Source organism: Scyliorhinus torazame, chromosome 22 (genome assembly GCF_047496885.1).
Source record: "Scyliorhinus torazame isolate Kashiwa2021f chromosome 22, sScyTor2.1, whole genome shotgun sequence".
Taxonomy (NCBI): domain Eukaryota; kingdom Metazoa; phylum Chordata; class Chondrichthyes; order Carcharhiniformes; family Scyliorhinidae; genus Scyliorhinus; species Scyliorhinus torazame.
In genome coordinates this window covers 29,772,296-29,793,357 of record NC_092728.1, presented here as the reverse complement: position 1 = coordinate 29,793,357, position 21,062 = coordinate 29,772,296, and the positions used below count along the sequence as shown (strand labels likewise).

The window sequence follows — 21,062 nt, the reverse complement described above, 5'->3', positions numbered from 1 at the left end:
AGAGGATATCTTGCTCATGTGCTGATCAAAGTTTGGTTTGTCACAGGTGATTGCGTATTCCGAACATCGTTATCGAATATTTGGTGAAACTATCGACATTGCGGTGGGGAATTGTTTGGATCGATTTGCCCGTGTCCTGATGGTATGAATGTATTTTGTAGGACCAGTGTATAGTTGCTGTTACTGTAGCCTTACTACCTGATTTGTGCTGTCCTTGCCGATCTCGTTGTGAGGTGAACGATACTGAGCCTTCGCAAGTGACCTGCAGCAATTATCATTTCAATTGTGGAGTTATACTATTCAGTCTCTTTGCATTAATTACAGAGTTAGCATTCACCACAGAAACCGACCAGACTCTTGGTCAATCCATCACCCCTGTCTCACTGACGTGGATTGGGGCGTCACTCTCACCAGGAACATTTTCTGGGAAGCTTCTTGCTGACATTCCCACAGCTCATTCTGCACAGGCAGGCGGACATGGGGACAGGATGGGAAGACAAGGGCAGGATATGGGCAGGGTCAGGAGGAGACAGGGACAGGATGGGGAGACAGGGACAGGATGTGGAGAGAAACGGGGAGACAGGATGTGGAAGGGGACAGGGGAGACAAGGACAGGATGTGGAGAGGGCCAGGGAGAGACAGGGACAGGATGTTAGATTGGGGAGAGTTACTTAAAGGGATGACAGTGGATAGACAATGGCAAACACTCAAGGAATGCATGGGGGAACTACAGCAACTATTCATTCCTGTCTGGCACAAAAGCAAAGGGGGTAAGAGAGCCAATCCATGGCTTACAAAGGAAATTAGAAATAGTATCCGATACAAGGGTGAAGCATACAGATTGGCCAAGGTCTGAGGATTGGGAGCAGTTTAGAATTCAGCAAAGAAGGACAAAGGGATTGATTAAGAAGGGGAAAGTACAGTACGAAAGGAAGCTTGCAGGGAACATAAAGACTGACACTAAGAGTTTCTATAGATATGTGAAGAGAAAGAGCCCCCTACAGAATTCTTTGAAGAGGTAATCAGAAGGTGTTTGACAAAGTCCCGCTTAAGAGATTATTGTGCAAAAATAAAGCGCATGGGATTGGGGGAATTGTATTGAGGTGGATAGAAAACTGGTTGGCAGAGAGGAAACAAACAGGAGGGATTAATGGGCCTTTTCAAATTGGCAGGCAGTTACTAGTGGGGTACCACAGGGATCGGTGCTGGGACCCCAGCTATTCACAATATATATTAATGATTTGGATGAGGGAACAAAATGAAACATCTCAAAGTTTTCACTTGATACCAAATTAGGTGGGAGGGTGAATTGTGACGAGGATGCAGGGATCCTACAGCAAGATCTGGACTGATTGGGCGAGTGTGCAAACCAATGGCAGATGCAGTATAATTTGGATAAGTGTGAGGCTATTCATTTTGGAAGCAAAAACAGGAAGGCAGATTACTACTTGAATGGTTGTAAATTGGGAGAGGGGAGTGTGCAGCGGGACCTGGGTGTCCTTGTGCACCAGTCGCTGAAGGTATGTATGCAGGTGCAGCAGGCAGTAAAGAAGGCTAATGGTATGTTGGCCTTCATTGCGAGAGGTTTTGAGCATAGAAGCAGGATGTGTTGCTGCAATTGTACAGGGCCTTGGTGAGGCCACACTTGGAGTATTGTGCACAGTGTTGGTCTCCTTCGCTGAGGGAGGATTATCTTGCTCTCGAGGGAGTGCAGCAAAGGTTTACCAGACTGATTCCAGGGATGGCGGAACTGTCATATGAGGAGAGGTTGACTAGTTTGGGATTGTTCTTGCTGGAGTTCAGAAGAATGAGGGGGGATCTCACAGAGACTTATAAAATTCTAACAGGACTAGACTGGGTAGATGCAGGGAAGATGTTACCAATGATAGGTGTGTCCAGAACCAGGGATCATAGCCTGAGGATTCAGGGTAAACCATTTCGGACAGAGATAAGGAGACATTTCTTCACACAAAGAGTGGTGAGCCTGTGGAATTCATTACCACAGGAAGTAGTTGATGCTAAAACTTTGAATATATTCAAGAAGCAGCTGGATATAGCACTTGGGGAGAATGGGATCAAAGGCTATGGGGGGAAAGCAGGACTAGGCTATTGAGTTGGATGATCAGCCTTGATCGTGATGAATGGCGGAGCATGCTCGAAGGTCAAAAAGGCCACCTGCTGCTCCTATCTTCTATGTATCTATGTGGAGAGGGACGGGGGGACAGGATGTGGAGAGGGACAGGGGGAGACAGGGACAGGATGTGGAGAGGGACCGGGGAGACGGACAGGATGTGGATTGGGACAGAGGGCGACAGGAATAGGATCTGGAGAGGGACAGGATGTGGACCGGGTCAGGGGTAGGTAGGGACAGGATGTGGAGAGGGACAAGGGGAAACAGAGACAGATGTGGAGAAAGTCAAAGGGAGATAGGGACTGGATACGGAGTGGGACAGGAACAGGATGCGGAGTGGGACTGGAATTGGATGCAGAGTGGGACATAGATATTATCATAGAATTTACAGTGCCGAAGGAGGCCATTCAGCCCATCGAGTCTGCACAGGCTCTTGGAAAGAGCACCCTACCCAAGCCCATACCACCCTATCCCCATAACCCAGTAACCCCACTCAACCAACACTAAGGGCAATTTTGGACGCTAAGGGCAATTTGGCATGGCCAATCCACCTAACCTGCACATCTTTGGACTGTGGGAGGAAACCGGAGCACCCAGAGGAAACTCACGCACACACGGGGAGAATGTGCAGACTCCGCACAGACAGTGACCCAGCCGGGAATCGAACCTGGGACCCTGGAGCTGTGAAGCAATTGTGCTAACCACTATGCTACCGTGCTGCCCATGCTGGGACAGGGGGAGACAGGGACAGGATTTGGAGAGGGACAAGGGAGACCGGATGTGGAGAGGGACCGGGGGGAGAGGACATACTGTTAATGATGGTGACCCCGAGGAACAAAGCTATCGCCCATCTCCACTTCGGAGCCATTGATGTAGACAGGGGTGTGCGTCGGACTACGCTTCCTGAAGTCGATGATCAGTTCCTTGGTCTTTCCAATATTTAGAGAGAGATTGTTTTCAGTACATCATGCAACCAAGTGATCTATCTTCCTTCTGTAGTCTGATTTGTCATTGTTTGAGATATGACTCACCACAGTCGTATCATCCGCAAACTTATAGACCGAATTGGAGTTAAATCTTGCCACACAGTCATGTGTGCATATGGAGTACAGTAGAGGACTGAGCACACATCCTTGCAGGGTCCTGGTGTTGAGGACTATTGTGGAGGAGATGCTGTTCCCTATCCTGACAGCTTGCGGTCTGTTGGTGAGGAAGTCAAGGATCCAGCTGCACAGGGAGGGATCAAGTCCCAAGATTGCAGAGGTTATTAGTCTTGTGATAATAGGGTTGAAGGCGGCGCTGTAGTCTATGGACAGCAGGTGTCCTTGTTGTCGAGGTGTTTGAGTGTTGATTGTAGGGCCAGAGAGATACCATCTGCTGTGGACCGGTTGCGGCGATAGGCGAACTGCAATAGATCGAGACAGTCTGGGAGGCTGGCGTTGGTCCATCTCATGACTAGCCACTCAAAGCATTTTGTGATAACAGACGTCAGGGCTACCGGTCGGTAGTCGTTGAAGCACGCAACCTTGATCTTTTTTAGTACTGGTATTATGGTGTTCTTCTTGACGCAGGCAGGGAACAGGGAGGGGAGGAGTGAGGTGTTGAATATATCTGCGAATACACAAGCCAACTGGTCTGCGCCAGCTCTGAGTGCTCACCCAGGGATTCCGTCGGGGCCCATCACTTTCCGTGGGTTCACTTTCAAGAAGGCAGCTCTAACCTCTGAGGCTGTAATAGTGGGTATGGGGTGTCCAGGACTGTTGGGGCAGGTGGCACTGTTGCTTTGGCTGACTGTTCAAAGCGGACATATAACTTGTTCAGTTCATCGGGGAGGGATGCTCCAGCCCCAGGGATTCCGCCTGGCCTTGCTTTGTAGCCTGTGATCTCGTGTAAGCCCTGCCATAGACGTCATTGTTTTGTGTAGGATTGGGACTCTAGTTTGATGCGGTACTGTCTTTTGGCGACCCTGATGGCATTACGTACATCGTACCTGGATTTCTTATATAGAACAGCGTCATCAGACTTGAACGTCTCCATCCGGAACTTCAGCAGGGAGTGAACCCTTTGGTTGAGCCAGGGTTTCCGATTGGGGAATGCCCGTATTGTCTTCTTTGGTACACAGTCCTCGACACACTTAACTCATGAAGTCTGTGACGGTGATTGCATACTCCTCCAGGTTAGCAGCCGCGGCCTTGAATATGGACCAATCCACAGTCTCCAAGCAGTCGCGGAAGATGTCCTCCGATTCCTCGGACCAGCACTGCACGATTTTCCTGACTGGCTCAGCCCACTTGAGTTGCTGTTTGTGAGCCAGAAGTAGGAGAACGACTTGTGGTCGGATTTGCCAAAGTGAGGTCGGGGAATGGTGTGGTAGGCACCTTTGATGCTCAGGTAGCAGTGGTCCAGGGTGTTTGCACCTCTGATGGGGCAGGAGATACATTGATGGTTTTTGGGTAGGACCTTCCTGAGGTTGGCCAGGTTGAAGTCTCCAGCCACGATTGTCAGGGCTTTAGGGTGATTTGTTTCTTGGTTATTGATGGTGGATTGTAGTTCGTCAAGTGCTTTCTTCACTTCGGTCTGGGGTGGGATGTAGACTGCTGGTCCACTCACGTTGATGCAACAGTCAAGACAGCCCAACAAAGTCTCTACTTCCTACGGAAGCTAAAGAAATTTGGCATGTCTGCATCAACTCTCACAAACATCTACAGATGTGCCATAGAGAGCATCCTATCCGGCTGCATCACAGCTTGCTATGGCAACTACTCATCCAAAGATCGCAAGATACTGCAGTGTGGTGAACTCAGCCTAACGCATCACACAAACTTGCCACCCTCCCATTGATTCTGTATAAATTTCCCACTGCCTCAGGAAGGCAGACAGATTTGTCAGAGACCCCTCACACCCAGGCTTCAACCTCTTCCAGACACTTCCATCAGGCAGAAGGTACAGAAGTCTGAAGACTCGCACATCCAGACATAGGGAACAGCTTCTTTCCCACAGCTACAAGACTCCTCAACGACTCCCCCTCGGACTGATCTGTTCCCTGTAAGAACACTATTCATAACACCCTATGCTGCTCTCCAATCAGTATTTGTTGATGAACCATTTGTCAATGTATTCTGTCAATTATTTTTCATTTGTCTCCTATGTACGTATTGTGCATGTTCCCTTGGCTGCAGAAAAATAATTGTCACTGTACTTTGGTACAATAAATATCAATCAATCAACGTGGAGAGGGATAGGGACTGGATGTGGAGAGGGACGGGGGGTGAGGGCGTGGAGAGGGGTAGGGACCGGATGTGGAGAGGGACGGGGGGAGACAGCAACAGGATGTGGAGAGGTACAAGGGGAGACAGGATGTGGAGAGGGACAAGTGGAGACTAGGACAGAACATGGAGCATGACACGGACAGGATGTGGAGCGGGACAGGGGGAGAGAACACGGAGAGAGCCAGGGACCGGATGTGGAGAGGGTCGGGGGGAGACAGGGACCGGATGTGTAGAGGGTCGGGGGGAGACAGGGATCGGATGTGGAGAGGGACAGGAGGAGACAGGGACAAGGTATGGAGAGGGACACAGGGACAGGATGTGGAGAGGGACGGGGGAGACTAGGACAGGATGTGGAACGTGACACGGACAGGATGTGGAGAGGGACAAGGGGAGACAGGGACAAGGTATGGAGAGGGACACAGGGACCGGATGTGGAGAGGGGCAGGGGGGATAGGATGTGGAGAGAGCCGGGACCGGATGTGGAAAGGGACGGGGGGAGACAGGGACAGGATGTGGAGAGGGACAAGGAGAGGCAGGATGTGGAGAGGGACACAGGGACCGGATGTGGAGAGGGACGGGGGGAGAGGATGTGGAGAGAGCCGGGATCGGATGTGGATTGGGACGGGGGGAGATAGGGACCGGATGTGGAGAGGGACGGGGGGAGACAGGGACCGGATGTGGAGAGGGACGGGAGGTGACAGGGAAAGGGTGTGGAGCGGGACAGTGGGAGAGGATGTGGAGAGGGACAGGGGGAGCCAGGGACAGGATGTGGAGCGGGACAGGGGGAGACAGGATGTGGAGAGGGACAGGGGGAGAGGACACGGAGAGCGACAGGGGAGACTAGGACAGGTCGAGGAACATGACACGGACAGGATGTGGAGCGGGGCAGGGGGAGAGGATATGGAGAGAGCCAGAGACCGGAGGTGGAGAGGGACGGCGGAGACAGGGACAGGATGTGGAGAGGGACAAGGGGAGGCAGGGTGTAGAGAGGGACACAGGGACAGGATGTGGAGAGGGCCGGGGGCGAGAGGATGTGGAGAGAGCCGGGATCGGATGTGGAGAGGGACGGGGGAGACAGGGACCGGATGTGGAGAGGGACAGGGGGAGACAGGATGTGGAGCGGGACAGGGGGAGAGGATGTGTAGAGAGCCAGGGACCGATGGTGGAGAGGGACAAGGGGAGACAGGATGTGGAGAGGGACGGGGAGACTAGGACAGGACGTGGAACGTGACACGGACAGGATGTGGAGAGGGACAAAGGGAGACAGGGACAAGGTATGGAGAGGGACACAGGGACCGGATGTGGAGAGGGGCGGGGGAGATAGGATGTGGAGAGAGCCGGGACCGGATGTGGAAAGGGACGGGGGAGACAGGGACAGGATGTGGAGAGGGACAAGGGGAGGCAGAATGTAGAGAGGGACAGGGGGACAGGATGTGGAGAGGGACACAGGGACCGGATGTGGAGAGAGCCGGGATCGGATGTGGATTGGGACGGGGGGAGACAGGGACCGGATGTGGAGAGGGACGGGGGAAGACAGGGACCGGATGTGGAGAGGGACGGGAGGTGACAGGGAAAGGGTGTGGAGCGGGACAGGGGGAGAGGATGTGGAGAGGGACAGGGGGAGGCAGGGACAGGATGTGGAGCGGGACAAGAGGAAACGGGATGTGGAGAGGGACAGTGGGGAGACAGGGACCGGATGTAGAGAGGGTCGGGGGGAGACAGGAACCGGATGTGGAGAATGTCGGGGGGGAGACAGGGACCGGATGTGGAGAGGGACAGGGGAGACGGACTGGTTATGAAGAGGGCCAGAGGGTGACCGGCACATGGGACACGTGTAGACGGAGAACGGTAATATTGAGATATAGGTCAGGCGGAGTGGAACAGGCAGATCGAGTCAGATTTCTGCCATTTTCTGATGTATGATTTATTTTCTATTAGATTTCCAATGACCCCAGCCCTGGCTTCAACATTGAACAAATGGCTAAGAGGTGAGCCCATTGTACAGAGTGACAGTCTAACAGGACACCAGCATGAAGGGCAGCGATTGGGAACAGGGACAGAGTGATGGTGAACTGAATGAGACGGTGAAGGGGGAAAACGGGAAAGAGTGGCGGGGAGCATGGAGAGATTGTGAGGGAGAGCGGGAAGAGATTGTGCTGGGGAGTGGAGAGATTGGGAGGGGGCGTGGGGAGGGAGGGCGAAGGGGAGCAGGTAGTGAGGGGGAGCAGGGAGGGAGGGTGAGGGGGAGCACGGAGGGAGGGTGAGGGGGAGCAGGGTGGGAGTGCGAGGTGGAGACGGGAGGGAGGGTGAGGGGGAGCAGGGAGTGTGAGGGGGAGCAGGGAGGGAGGGTGTGGGGGAGACGGGAGGGAGGGCGAGGGGGAGCAGGGAGGGAGGGTGAGGGGAGCAGGGAGGGAGGCGAGGGGGAGCAGGGAGGGAGGGTGAGGGGGAGCAGGGAGGGAGGGTGAGGGTACAGGGAGGGAGGGTGAGGGGGAGCAGGGAGGGAAGGTGAGGGGGAGCAGGGAGGGAGGGTGTGGGGGAGACGGGAGGGAGTGTGAGGGGGAGTAGGGAGGAAGGGCAAGGGGGACCAGGGAGGGAGGGTGAGGGGGAGCAGGGAGGGAGGGTGAGGGGGAGCAGGGAGGGAGGGTGAGGGGGAGCAGAGAGGGAGGGTGAGGGGGAGCAGGATGGGAGGGCGAGGGGAAGCAGGGAGGGAGGGGTAGGGGGAGCAGGGAGGGTGAGGGGGAGCAGGGAGGGTGAGGGGGAGCAGGGAGGGAGAGGGGGAGCAGGGAGGGAGAGGGGGAGCAGGGAGGGAGGGTGAGGGGGAGCAGGGAGGGAAGGTGAGGGGGAGCAGGGAGGGAGGGTGTGGGGGAGACGGGAGGGAGTGTGAGGGGGAGTAGGGAGGAAGGGCAAGGGGGACCAGGGAGGGAGGGTGAGGGGGAGCAGGGAGGGAGGGTGAGGGGGAGCAGGGAGGGTGAGGGGGAGCAGGGAGGGAGGGTGAGGGGGAGCAGGATGGGAGGGCGAGGGGAAGCAGGGAGGGAGGGGTAGGGGGAGCAGTGAGGGGGAGCAGGGAGGGTGAGGGGGAGCAGGGAGGGAGAGGGGGAGCAGGGAGGGAGGGTGAGGGGGAGCAGGGAGGGAGGGTGAGGGGGAGCAGGGAGGGAGGGTGAGGGGGAGCAGGGAGGGAGGATGAGGGGGAGCAGGGAGGGAGGGCGAGGGGGAGCAGGGAGGGAGGGTTAGGGGGAGCAGGGAAGGTGAGGGGGAGCAGGGAGGGAGGGTGAGGGGGAGCAGGGACTGCGAGGGGGAGCAGGGAGGGTGGGCAAGGGGGAGCAGGGAGTGAGGGTGAGGGGGAGCAGGGAGGGAGGGCGAGGGGGAGCAGGGACTGCGAGGGGGAGCAGGGAGGGTGGGCAAGGGGGAGCAGGGAGTGAGGGTGAGGGGGAGCAGGGAGGGAGGGCGAGGGGGAGCAGGGAGGGTGAGGGGGAGCAGGGAGGGAGGGTGAGGGGGAGCAGGGAGGGAGGGTGAGGGGAAGCACGGAGGGAGGGTGAGGGGGAGCAGGGAGGGAGGGTGAGGGGGAGCAGGGAGGGTGAGTGGGAGCAGGGAGGGGGGGCGAGGGGGAGCAGGGAGGGAGGGCGAGGGGGAGCAGGGAGGGAGGGCGAGGTGGAACAGGGAGGGAGGGTGAGGGGGAGCAGGGTGGGAGGGTGAGGGGGAGCAGTGAGGGAGGGTGAGGGGGAGCAGGAAGGGAGGGTGAGGGGGAGCAGGGAGGGAGGGTGAGGGGGAGCAGGGAGGGAGGGCAAGTGGGAGCAGGGAGGGCGAGGGGGAGCAGGGATGGAGGGTGAGGGTTAGCAGGGTGGGAGGGTGATGGGGAGCAGGGAGGGTGAGGGGGAGCAGGGAGGGAGGGCGAGGGGGAGCAGGGAGGGTGGGCGTGGGGGAGCAGGGAGGGTGTGGGGGAGCAGTGTGGGAGGGCGAGGGGGAGCAGGGAGGGAGGGTGAGGGGAGCAGGGAGGGAGGGTGAGGGGGAGCAAGGAGGGTGAGGGTGAGCAGGGAGGGTGGGTGGGGGGGAGCAGGGAGTGTGGGGGGAGCAGGGAGGGAGGGTGTGGGGGAGCAGGGAGGGTGAGGGGGAGCAGGGAGGGTGAGGTGGAGCAGGGAAGGCGGGCGAGGGAGCAGGCTGGGAGGGTGAGGGGGTGCAGGGTGGGAGGGCGAGGGGGAGCAGGGAGGGAGGGCGAGGGGGAGCAGGGAGGGAGGGTGAGGGGGAGCAGGGAGGGAGGGTGAGGGGGAGCAGGGAGGGAGGGCGAGGGGGAGCAGGGAGGGCGAGGGGGAGCAGGGAGGGAGGGTGAGGGGTAGCAGGGTGGAAGGGCGAGGGGGAGCAGGGAGGGAGGGTGAGGGGGAGCAGGGAGGGAGGGCAAGGGGGAGCAGGGAGGGTGGGCGAGGGGGAGCAGGGAGGGTGCAGGGGAGCAGTGTGGGAGGGCGAGCGGGAGCAGGGAGGGTGAGGGGGAGCAGGGAGGGAGGGTGTGGGGGAGCAGGGAGGGTGAGGGGGAGCAGGGAGAGAGGGTGAGGGAGCAGGGTGAGAGGGCGAGGGGGAGCAGGGAGGGAGAGCGAGGGGGAGGAGGGAGGGCGAGGGGAGCAGGGAGGGAGGGCGAGGGGGAGCAGTGAGGGAGGGTGAGGGGGAGCAGTGAGGGAGGGTGAGGGGGAGAAGGGAGGGAGGGTGAGGGGGAGCAGGGTGGCATGTTGAAGGGGAGCAGGGAGGGAGGGTGAGGGGGAGCAGGGAGGGAGGGTGAGGGGTAGCAGGGAGGGAGGGCGAGTGGAAGCAGGGAGCGAGGGCGAGGGGGAGCAGGGAGGGAGCGTGAGGGGGAGCATGGAGGGAGGGTGAGGGGGAGCAGGAAGGGAGGGAGAGGGGGGCAGGGAAGGAGCGTGAGGGGGAGCAGGGAGGGAGGGCGAGGGGGAGCAGGGAGGGTGGGTGAGGGGGGCAGGGAGGGAGGGTGAGGGGGAGCAGGGAGGGAGGGCGAGAGGGAGCAGGGAGCGTCAGAGAGAGCAGGGAGGGGGAGTGAGGGGGAGCAGGGAGGGAGGGTGAGGGGGAGCAGGGTGGGAGGGTGAGGGGGAGCAGGGTGGGAGGGTGAGGGGGGCAGGGAGGGAGGACGATGGGGAGCAGGGAAGGTGGGCGAGTGGGAGTAGGGAGGGAGAGTGAGGGGGAGCAAGGAGGAAGGGTGAGGGGGAGCAGGGAGGGAGGGTGAGGGGGACCAGGGAGGGAGGGCGAGGGAGAGCAGGGAGGGAGGGTGAGGGCGAGCAGGGAGGGAGGGTGAGGGGGAGGCAGGGCGATGGGGAGCAGGGAGTGAGGGCGAGGGGGAGAGGGAGGGAGGGTGAGGGGGAGCAGAGAGAGCGAGGGGGAGCAGGGAGGGAGGGCGAGGGGGAGCAGGGAGGGAGGGTGAGGGGGAGCTAAGTGTGAGGGGGAGCAGGGAGGGAGGGTGAGGGGGAGCTAAGTGTGAGGGGGAGCAGGGAGGGAGGGTGAGGGAGATCAGGGAGGGAGGGCGAGGGGGAGCAGGGTGGGTGAGGGGTAGCAGGGAGGGAGGGCTAAATGGAGCAGTGACGGAGCGTAAGGGGGAGCGGGGAGGGAGGGTGAGGGGAGCACTGATGTTGGGCGATGGGGAGCAGGGAGGGAGGGCAAGGGGGAGCAGTGAGGGAGGATGAGGGCCAGCAGGGAGGGAGGCCGAGGGGCAGCAGAGTGGGCGAGGGGGAACAGGGAGGGAGGGCGAGGGGGAGCAGGGAGGGAGGGTGTGGGGGAGCAGGGAGGGAGTGTGAGGGGGAGCAGGGAGGGAGTGTGAGGGGGAGCAGGGAGGGAGTGTGAGGGGGAGCAGGGAGGGAGGGTGAGGGGGAGCAGGGAGGGCGAGGGGGAGCAGGAAGGGCGAGGGGGAGCAGGGAGGGTGAGGGGGCGCAGGGAGGGATGGCGAGGGGGAGCAGGGAGGGAGCGTGAGGGGGTGCTAAGGGTGAGGGGGAGCAGGGAGGGAGCGCGAGGGGGAGCAGGGAGGAAGTCGAGGGGGAGCAGGGAGGGTGAGGGGGAGCAGGGAGGGACGGCGAGATGGAGCAGGGACGGAGGGCGAGGGGGAGCAGGGACGGAGGGCGAGGGGGAGCAGGGAGGGAGCGTGAGGGGGAGCAGGGAGGGAGCGTGAGGGGGTGCTAAGGGTGAGGGGGAGCAGGGAGTGAGGGCGAGGAGGAGCAGGGAGGGTATGTGAGGGGGAGCAGGGAGGGTCAGGGGGAGCAGGGAGAGAGGGTGCGGGGGAGCAGGGAGGGAGGGTGAGGGGGAGCAGGGAAGGAGGGTGAGGGTGAGCAGGGAAGGAGGGTGAGGGGGAGCAGGGATGGAGGGCGAGGTGGAGCGGGGAGAGAGGGCGAGGGGGAGCAGGGAGGGAGGGTGTGGGGGAGGGAGGGTGAGGGGCAGCAGAGTGGGCGAGGGGGAGCAGGGAGGGAGGGTGAGGGGGAACAGGGAGGGAGGGCGAGGGGGAGCAGGGAGCGAGGGTGTGGGGGAGCAGGGAGGGAGGGTGAGGGGGAGCAGGGAGGGAGTGTGAGGGGGAGCAGCGAGGGAGGGCGAGGGGGAGCAGGGAGTGAGGGCGAGGGGGAGCAGGGAGGGAGGGTGAGGGGGAGCAGGGAGGGCGAGGGGGAGCAGGGAGGGCGAGGGGGAGCAGGGAGAGTGAGGGGGCGCAGGGAGGGATGGTGAGGGGGAGCAGGGAGGGAGCGTGAGGGGGTGCTAAGGGTGAGGGGGAGCTGGGCGGGAGGGCGAGGGGGAGCAGGGAGGAAGTCGAGGGGGAGCAGGGAGGGTGAGGGGGAGCAGGGAGGGACGGCGAGATGGAGCTGGGACGGAGGGCGAGGGGGAGCAGGGATGGAGGGCGAGGGGGAGCAGGGAGGGAGCGTGAGGGGGTGCTAAGGGTGAGGGGGAGCAGGGAGGGAGGGCGAGGGGGAGCAGGGAGGGTGAGGGGGAGCTGGGAGGGAGGGCGAGATGGAGCAGGGACGGAGGGCGAGGGGGAGCAGGGATGGAGGGAGAGCAGGGAGCGTGAGGGGGAGCACGGAGGGAGGGTGAGGGGGAGCAGGGAAGGAGGGCGAGGGGGAGCAGGGAGGGAGGGCGAGGGGGAGCAGGGAGGGTATGTGAGGGGGAGCAGGGAGGGTCAGGGGGAGCAGGGAGAGAGGGTGCGGGGGAGCAGGGAGAGAGGGTGCGGGGGAGCAGGGAGGGAGGGTGAGGGGGAGCAGGGAAGGAGGGTGAGGGGGAGCAGGGAGGGAGGGCGGGGGGGAGCGGGGAGAGAGGGCGAGGGGGAGCAGGGAGGGAGGGCGAGGGGAGCAGTGTGGGAGGGGGAGGGGGAACAAGGAGGGAGGGTGAGGGGGAGCATGAAGAGAGGGTGACGGGGAGCAGGGAGAGAGGGTGAGGGGGAGCAGGGAGGGTGAGGGGGAGTAGGGATGGAGGGTAACGGGGAGCGGGGAGGGAGGGTGAGGGGGAGTAGGGAGGGCGAACGGGAGCAGGGAGGAGTACAAAGGGGAATGGAGATGGTGAAGGGAGTGGGAAGTTGGGTGGGGATCCGCCAAAGCAGGCCCAGAATGCAGCGAATGTCCAGTCGCTGTACTGTCGTAATTCTGGTTTCTGGACCTGTGTTGGAGAATAACCGAGCTGGTCCACCAGGTTTAAACCTGGCTCATTGTCTCCTGTCTTTCTCGTTCAGATGCACAGGCTGTGATTCTCACTAACTCTTCACCGCTTTCGTTTAGGGGAAGAAAGTTGGTGGATTTGCCCTACACTGTGAAAGGAATGGACGTCTCTTTTTCCGGAATTCTCTCCTATATTGAGGTGCGGGCAGGGTATAAATTGGTGCCATGTGCACAGGAAGAGCACAAGAGGCCACCACATCTGTAACCATGCCAGTTTCATCCAATCAGTGTTTAGTCTCATTATCCACCCATTCAGACTGTGTCCCATTGACGGACCCCCTCCGACCGTGTCCCATTGACGGACCCCCTCCGACTGTGTCCCATTGACGGACCCCCTCCGACCGTGTCCCATTGACGGACCCCCTCCGACTGTGTCCCATTGACGGACCCCCTCCGACTGTGTCCCATTGACGGACCCCCTCCGACTATGTACCATTGACGGACCCCCTCCGACTGTGTCCCATTGACGGACCCCCTCCGACTGTGTCCCATTGACGGACCCCCTCCGACTGTGTCCCATTGACGGACCCCCTCCGACTGTGTCCCATTGACGGACCCCCTCCGACTGTGTCCCATTGACGGACCCCCTCCGACTGTGTCCCATTGACGGACCCCCTCCGACTATGTCCCATTGACGGACCCCCTCCGACTATGTCCCATTGACGGACCCCCTCCGACTGTGTCCCATTGACGGATCCCCTCCGACTGTGTCCCATTGACGGACCCCCTCCGACTATGTCCCATTGACGGACCCCCTCCGACTGTGTCCCATTGACGGACCCCCTCCGACTGTGTCCCATTGACGGACCCCCTCCGACTGTGTCCCATTGACGGACCCCCTCCGACTGTGTCCCATTGACGGACCCCCTCCGACTGTGTCCCATTGATGGACCCCCTCCGACTGTGTCCCATTGACGGACCCCCTCCGACTGTGTCCCATTGACGGACCCCCTCCGACTCTGTCCCATTGACGGACCCCCTCCGACTGTGTCCCATTGACGGACCCCCTCCGACTGTGTCCCATTGACGGACCCCCTCCGACTGTGTCCCATTGACGGACCCCCTCCGACTGTGTCCCATTGACGGACCCCCTCCAACTGTGTCCCATTGACGGAACCCCTCCGACTGTGTCCCATTGACGGACCCCCTCCGACTGTGTCCCATTGACGGACCCCCTCCAACTGTGACCCATTGACGGATCCCCTCCGACTGTGTCCCATTGACTGACCCCCTCACACTGTGTCCATTGACGGACCCCCACCGACTGTGTTCCATTGACGGAACCCCTCCGACTGTGTCCCATTGACGGACCCCCTCCGACTGTGTCCCTTTGACGGATCCCCTCCGACTGTGTCCCATTGACGGACCCCCACCGACTGTGTCCCATTGACGGACCCCCACCGACTGTGTCCCATTGACGGATCCCCTCCGACTGTGTCCCATTGACGGATCCCCACCGACTGTGTCCGATTGATCATTCTCCCTGATTTGTTTAGTCTGCACCTTTTATATTCTTTAGGAGGTTGCACACCGCATGTTGTCTACTGGAGAATGCACTCCTGAAGATCTCTGCTTCTCACTTCAGGTAATCCCGCTTTGAAACGTCCAGAATCTCCTTTTCCGCAGTTCCATGTTAATTTTAGACGGAAATGGTGTGAACATCAAGATAGTTCACGGTTCAATCTGGCCATTGCATGATGGAGAATATCAGCACAATCAGAGAGATATACACAGGGAATACAGAGAGAGAGAGAGAGAGCGTTAGAGAGAGATATACACAGGGAATACAGAGAGGTCAGAGCGTTAGAGAGAGATATACACAGGGAATACAGAGAGAGATCAGAGAGTTAGAGTGAGAGAGACACAGGGAATACAGAGAGAGATCAGAGAGTTAGAGAGAGATATACACAGGGAATACAGAGAGAGGTCAGAGCGTTAGAGAGAAATATACACAGGGAATACAGAGAGAGATCAGAGAGTTAGAGTGAGAGAGACACATGGAATACAGAGAGAGATCAGAGAGTTAGAGAGATATATACACAGGGAATACAGAGAGAGATCAGAGCGTTAGAGATATACACAGGGAATACAGCGAAAGATTAGAGAGTTAGAGAGAGATATACACAGGGAATACGGAGAGAGATCAGAGAGTTAGAGCGAGATATACACAGGGAATACAGCGAAAGATCAGAGTTAGAGAGAGATATACACTGTGAATACAGAGAGAGATCAGAGAGTTAGAGCGAGATATACACAGGGAATACAGAGAGAGACAGAAAGTTAGAGCGAGATATACACAGGGAATACAGAGAGAGGTCAGAGCGTTAGAGATATACACAGGGAATACAGAGAGAGATCAGAGAGTTAGAGAGAGATATACACAGGGAATACAGAGAGGTCAGAGCATTAGAGATATACACAGGAATACAGAGAGATCAGAGCATTAGAGAGCGAGATATACACAGGGAATACAGAGAGATAAGGGACGGGATTCTCCGACCCCCGCCGCCCCGACGCCGGCTGCCGTATTCTCTGGCGCCGTTTTTCGGGTGGGTACGGGATTCCCACCACGCCAGTCGGGGGCCGTTGACAGCAGTGGGTTACGTATGGTCCCACACGGGGGGACCTGGCAGGTAGGTCGGCGTGGGCGGGTAGTGGGGGGAGTGGGGGAGCGGTGGGATCCGATCCCGGGCGGGGGCCCCCGCGGTGGTCTGGCAAGCGATCGGGGCCCACCAATCTGCAGGCGGACCTGTTCCGTGGGGGCATGTATTCTTTCCGCGTCGGCCCCTGTAGGGCTCCCCCATGGCCGGCGCGGAAGAGAACCCCCGCACATGCGCCAAAATACGACGGTCGATCTGCGCATGTACCGAATCAGGCCGGGGATTCTGCGAGATCACAACGGCCATTCCGCGCATGCGCGAACACACGCGGTCCTTTCGGCGCCGGCTGGAGTGGCGCCAACCTAGCCCCCTAGACAGGTGAGAATTCCACACCTTGGGGGCCCATTGACGCCGGAGTCATTGGCGCCGGTTTTCCCGCCGGCGTGTGGACTTAGTCGGGAGAATCCCTGCCAAGAGTTTTATAGAGCGATACACAGCGAATACAGAGGGAGATATACAAAGGAAATGAAGAGAGAGATCAGCGAGTTAGAGAGAGAGATACACAGGGAATAAAGAGAGATCAGAGTTAGAGAGAGACACTCACAGGGAATGCAGTGAGTTAGAGAGAGATGTTCTAAATTGGAAAATGGAGAGGATGTTTCCACTTGTAGGAAAAACTAGAACCCGAGGGCACAATCTCAGAGCAAAGGGACAATCCTTTAAAACAGAGATGAGGAGGAATTTTTTCAGCCAGAGGGTGGTGAATCTGTGGAACTCTTTGCCATAGAAGGCTGTGGAGGCCAATTTACTGAGTGTCTTTAATTCAAAGATAGATAGGTTCTTGATTAATAAGCGGATCAGGGGTTATGGGGAGAAGGCAGGAGAATGGGGATGAGAAAATATCAGCCATGATTGAATGGCGGAGCAGACTCGATGGGCAAAGTGACCTAATTCTGCTCCTTTGTCTTATGGTCTTATATACACAGGGAATGCAGAGCGAGATCAAAGAGTTAGAGAAAGATATACACAGGAATGCAGAGAGAGATCAGAGAGTTAGAGAGAGATATACACCGGGAATACAGAGAGAGATCAGAGAGTTGGAGAGAGATATACACAGGGAATACAGATAGAGATTAGAGAGTTAGAGAGAGATATACACAGGGAATACAGAGAGAGATTAGAGAGTTAGAGAGAGATATACACAGGGTATACAGAGAGAGATCAGTGAGTTAGAGAGAGATATACACAGGGAATACAGAGAGAGATTAGAGAGTTAGAGAGAGATATACACAGGGAATACAGAGAGATGTCAGAGAGTTAGAGAGATATATAAACAGGGAATAAAGAGAGAGATCAGAGTCAGAGAGAGATATACACAGGGAATACAGAGAGAGGTCAGCATTAGAGAGAGATATACACACGGAATACAGAGAGAGATCAGAGAGAGGTATACACAGGGAATACAAAGAGAGATCAGAGAGTTAGAGAGAGATATACACAGGGAATACAGAGAGATCAGAGCGATGGAGAGATATATACAGCAAATACAGAGAGAGATCAATGAGTTAGAGATATACACAGGGAATACAGAGAGAGATCAGTGAGTGAGAGAAAAATCCAAGGAATGCAGAGAGCGATTAGAGCGATAGTAGAGATATACACAGGGAATACAGAGAGAGATCAGAGAGTTAGAGAGAGATATACACAGGAAATACAGAGGGAGATCAGTGTTAGAGAGAGATATACACAGAATACAGAGAGCGATTAGAGTGTTAATAGAGATATACACAGGGAATACAGAGAGAGATCAGAGAGTTAGAGAGAGATATACACAGGGAATACAGAAAGAGATCAGAGAGTTAGAGAGAGGTATACACACGGAATACAGAGAGAGATCAGAGCGTTAGAGAGAGATATACACAGGGAATACAGAGAGAGATCAGAGCGTTAGAGAGAGATATACACAGGGAATACAGAGAGGTCAGAGCGTTAGAGAGAGATATACACAGTATTACAGAGAGGTCAGAGCGTTAGAGAGAGATATACACAGGGAATACAGAGAGCGATTAGAGAGTTAGAAAGAGATATACACAGGGAATACAGAGAGAGATCAGAGCGTTAGAGAGAGATATACAGAGGGAATACAGAGAGGTCAGAGCGTTAGAGAGAGATATACACAGGAATACAGAGAGGTCAGAGCGTTAGAGAGAGATATACACAGGGAATACAGAGAGATCAGAGAGTTAGAGCGAGATATACACAGGGAATACAGAGAGGTTAGAGAGAGATATAAACAGGGTATACAGGGAGCGATTAGAGAGTTAGAAAGAGATATACACAGGGAATACAGAGGGAGATCAGAGCGTTAGAGAGAGATATACACGGAATACAGAGAGCAATTAGAGCGTTAGAGATGTACACAGGGAATACAGAGAGAGATCAGAGAGTTAGAGAGAGATATGCACAGGGAATACAGAGAGGTCAGAGCGTTAGAGAGAGATATACACAGGAATACAGAGAGGTCAGAGCGTTAGAGAGAGATATACACATGGAATACAGAGAGCGATTAGAGAGTTAGGTAGAGATATACACAGGGAATACAGAGAGAGATCAGAATGTTAGAGAGAGATATACACAGGGAATACAGCGAAAGATCAGAGTTAGAGAGAGATATACACTGGGAATACGGAGAGAGATCAGAGAGTTAGAGCGAGATATACACAGGGAATACAGCGAAACATCAGAGTTAGAGAGAGATATACCCTGTGAATACAGAGAGAGATCAGAGAGTTAGAGCGAGATATACACAGGGAATACAGAGAGAGATCAGAAAGTTAGAGCGAGATATAGACAGGGAATACAGAGAGAGGTCAGAGCGTTAGAGAGAGATATACACAGGGAATACAGAGAGAGATCAGAGAGTTAGAGAGAGATATACACTGGGAATGCAGAGAGAGATCAGTTCGTTAGAGAGAGATATACACAGGGAATACAGAGAGGTCAGAGCGTTAGAGAGAGATATACACAGGGAATACAGAGAGCGATTAGAGAGTTAGAAAGAGATATACACAGGGAATACAGAGAGAGATCAGAGCGTTAGAGAGAGATATACACAGGGAATACAGAGAGGTCAGAGCGTTAGAGAGAGATATACACAGGAATACAGAGAGGTCAGAGCGTTAGAGAGAGATATACACAGGGAAATCAGAGAGCGATTAGAGAGTTAGAAAGAGATATACACAGGGAATACAGAGAGCGATTCGAGAGTTAGAAAGAGATATACACAGGGAATACAGAGAGATCAGAGAGTTAGAGCGAGATATACACAGGGAAGACAGAGAGGTCAGAGCGTTAGAGAGAGATATACACAGGAATACAGAGAGGTCAGAGCGTTAGAGAGAGATATACACAGGGAAATCAGAGAGCGATTAGAGAGTTAGAAAGAGATATACACAGGGAATACAGAGAGCGATTAGAGAGTTAGAAAGAGATATACACAGGGAATACAGAGAGTTCAGAGAGTTAGAGCGAGATATACACAGGGAATACAGAGAGGTCAGAGCGTTAGAGAGAGATATACACAGGGTATACAGAGAGCGATTAGAGAGTTAGAAAGAGATATACACAGGGAATACAGAGAGAGATCAGAGCGTTAGAGAGAGAGATATACTCAGGGAATACAGAGAGCGATTAGAGAGTTAGAAAGAGATATACACAGGGAATAGAGAGAGAGATCAGAGCGTTAGAGAGAGAGATATACACAGGGAATACAGAGAGATAAGGGACGGGATTCTCCGACCCCCGACGCCGGCTGCCGTATTCTCTGGCGCCGTTTTTCGGGCGGGTACGGGATTCCCACCACGCCAGTCGGGGGCCGTTGACAGCAGTGGGTTACGTATGGTCCCACACGGGGGGACCTGGCAGGTAGGTCGGCGTTAGCGGGTCGTGGGGGGGAGAGGGGGAGCGGTGGGATCCGATCCCGGGCGGGGGCACCCGCGGTGGCCTGGCAAGCGATCGGGGCCCACCAATCTGCAGGCGGGCCTGTTCCGTGGGGGCACGTATTCTTTCCGCGTTGGCCCCTGTAGGGCTCCCCCATGGCCGGCGCGGAAGAGAACCCCCGCACATGCGCCAAAATACGACGGTTGGTCTGCGCATGTACGGAATCAGGCCGGGGATTCTGCGAGATCACAACGGCCAGTCCGCGCATGCGCGAACACACGCGGTCCTTTCGGCGCCGGCTGGAGCGGCGCCAACCTAGGTCCCTAGACAGGTGAGAATTCCACACCTTGGGGGCCCATTGACGCCGGAGTCATTGGCGCCGGTTTTCCCGCTGGCGTGTGGACTTAGTCGGGAGAATCCCTGCCAAGAGTTTTATAGAGCGATACACAGCGAATACAGAGGGCGATATACAAAGGAAATGAAGAGAGAGATCAGTGAGTTAGAGAGAGAGATACACAGGGAATAAAGAGAGATCAGAGTTAGAGAGAGACACTCACAGGGAAAGCAGTGAGTTAGAGAGAGATATTCTAAATTGGAAAATGGAGAGGATGTTTCCACTTGTAGGAAAAACTAGAACCCGAGGGCACAATCTCAGACCAAAGGGACAATCCTTTAAAACAGAGATGAGGAGGAATTTTTTCAGCCAGAGGGTGGTGAATCTGTGGAACTCTTTGCCACAGAAGGCTGTGGAGGCCAATTCACTGAGTGTCTTTAATTCAAAGATAGATAGGTTCTTGATTAATAAGCGGATCAGGGGTTATGGGGAGAAGGCAGGAGAATGGGGATGAGAAAATATCAGCCATGATTGAATGGCGGAGCAGACTCGATGGGTAAAGTGACCTAATTCTGCTCCTTTGTCTTATGGTCTTATATACACAGGGAATGCAGAGCGAGATCAAAGAGTTAGAGAAAGATATACACAGGAATGCAGAGAGAGATCAGAGAGTTAGAGAGAGATATACACAGGGAATACAGAGAGAGATCAGTGTGTTAGAGAGAGATATACACAGGGAATACAGAGAGAGATTAGAGAGTTGGAGAGAGATATACACAGGGTATACAGAGAGAGATCAGTGAGTTAGAGAGAGATATACACAGGAATGCAGAGAGAGATCAGAGAGTTAGAGAGAGATATACACAGGGAATACAGAGAGAGATCAGTGTGTTAGAGAGAGATATACACAGGGAATACAGAGAGAGATTAGAGAGTTAGAGAGAGATATACACAGGGAATACAGAGAGATGTCAGAGAGTTAGAGAGAGATATACACAGGAAATACAGAGGGAGATCAGTGTTAGAGAGAGATATACACAGAATACAGAGAGTGATTAGAGTGTTAATAGAGATATACACAGGGAATACAGAGAGAGATCAGAGCGTTAGAGAGAGATA

General features: G+C 56.2%; 1 protein-coding gene across 1 annotated transcript in view; it reads left to right on the top strand.

Annotated features, from left to right (window-relative positions):
• osgep (O-sialoglycoprotein endopeptidase) overlaps positions 1 to 21,062 on the top strand; it is a 120,280-nt gene that overhangs the window by 54,378 nt on the left and 44,840 nt on the right. Inside the window, exons 5-8 of the mRNA XM_072488005.1 lie at positions 47 to 142; positions 7,339 to 7,388; positions 13,131 to 13,209; positions 14,590 to 14,655. Of these exons, the coding sequence (XP_072344106.1) occupies positions 47 to 142; positions 7,339 to 7,388; positions 13,131 to 13,209; positions 14,590 to 14,655 (291 nt within the window). The remainder of the gene's footprint in view (positions 1 to 46; positions 143 to 7,338; positions 7,389 to 13,130; positions 13,210 to 14,589; positions 14,656 to 21,062) is intronic.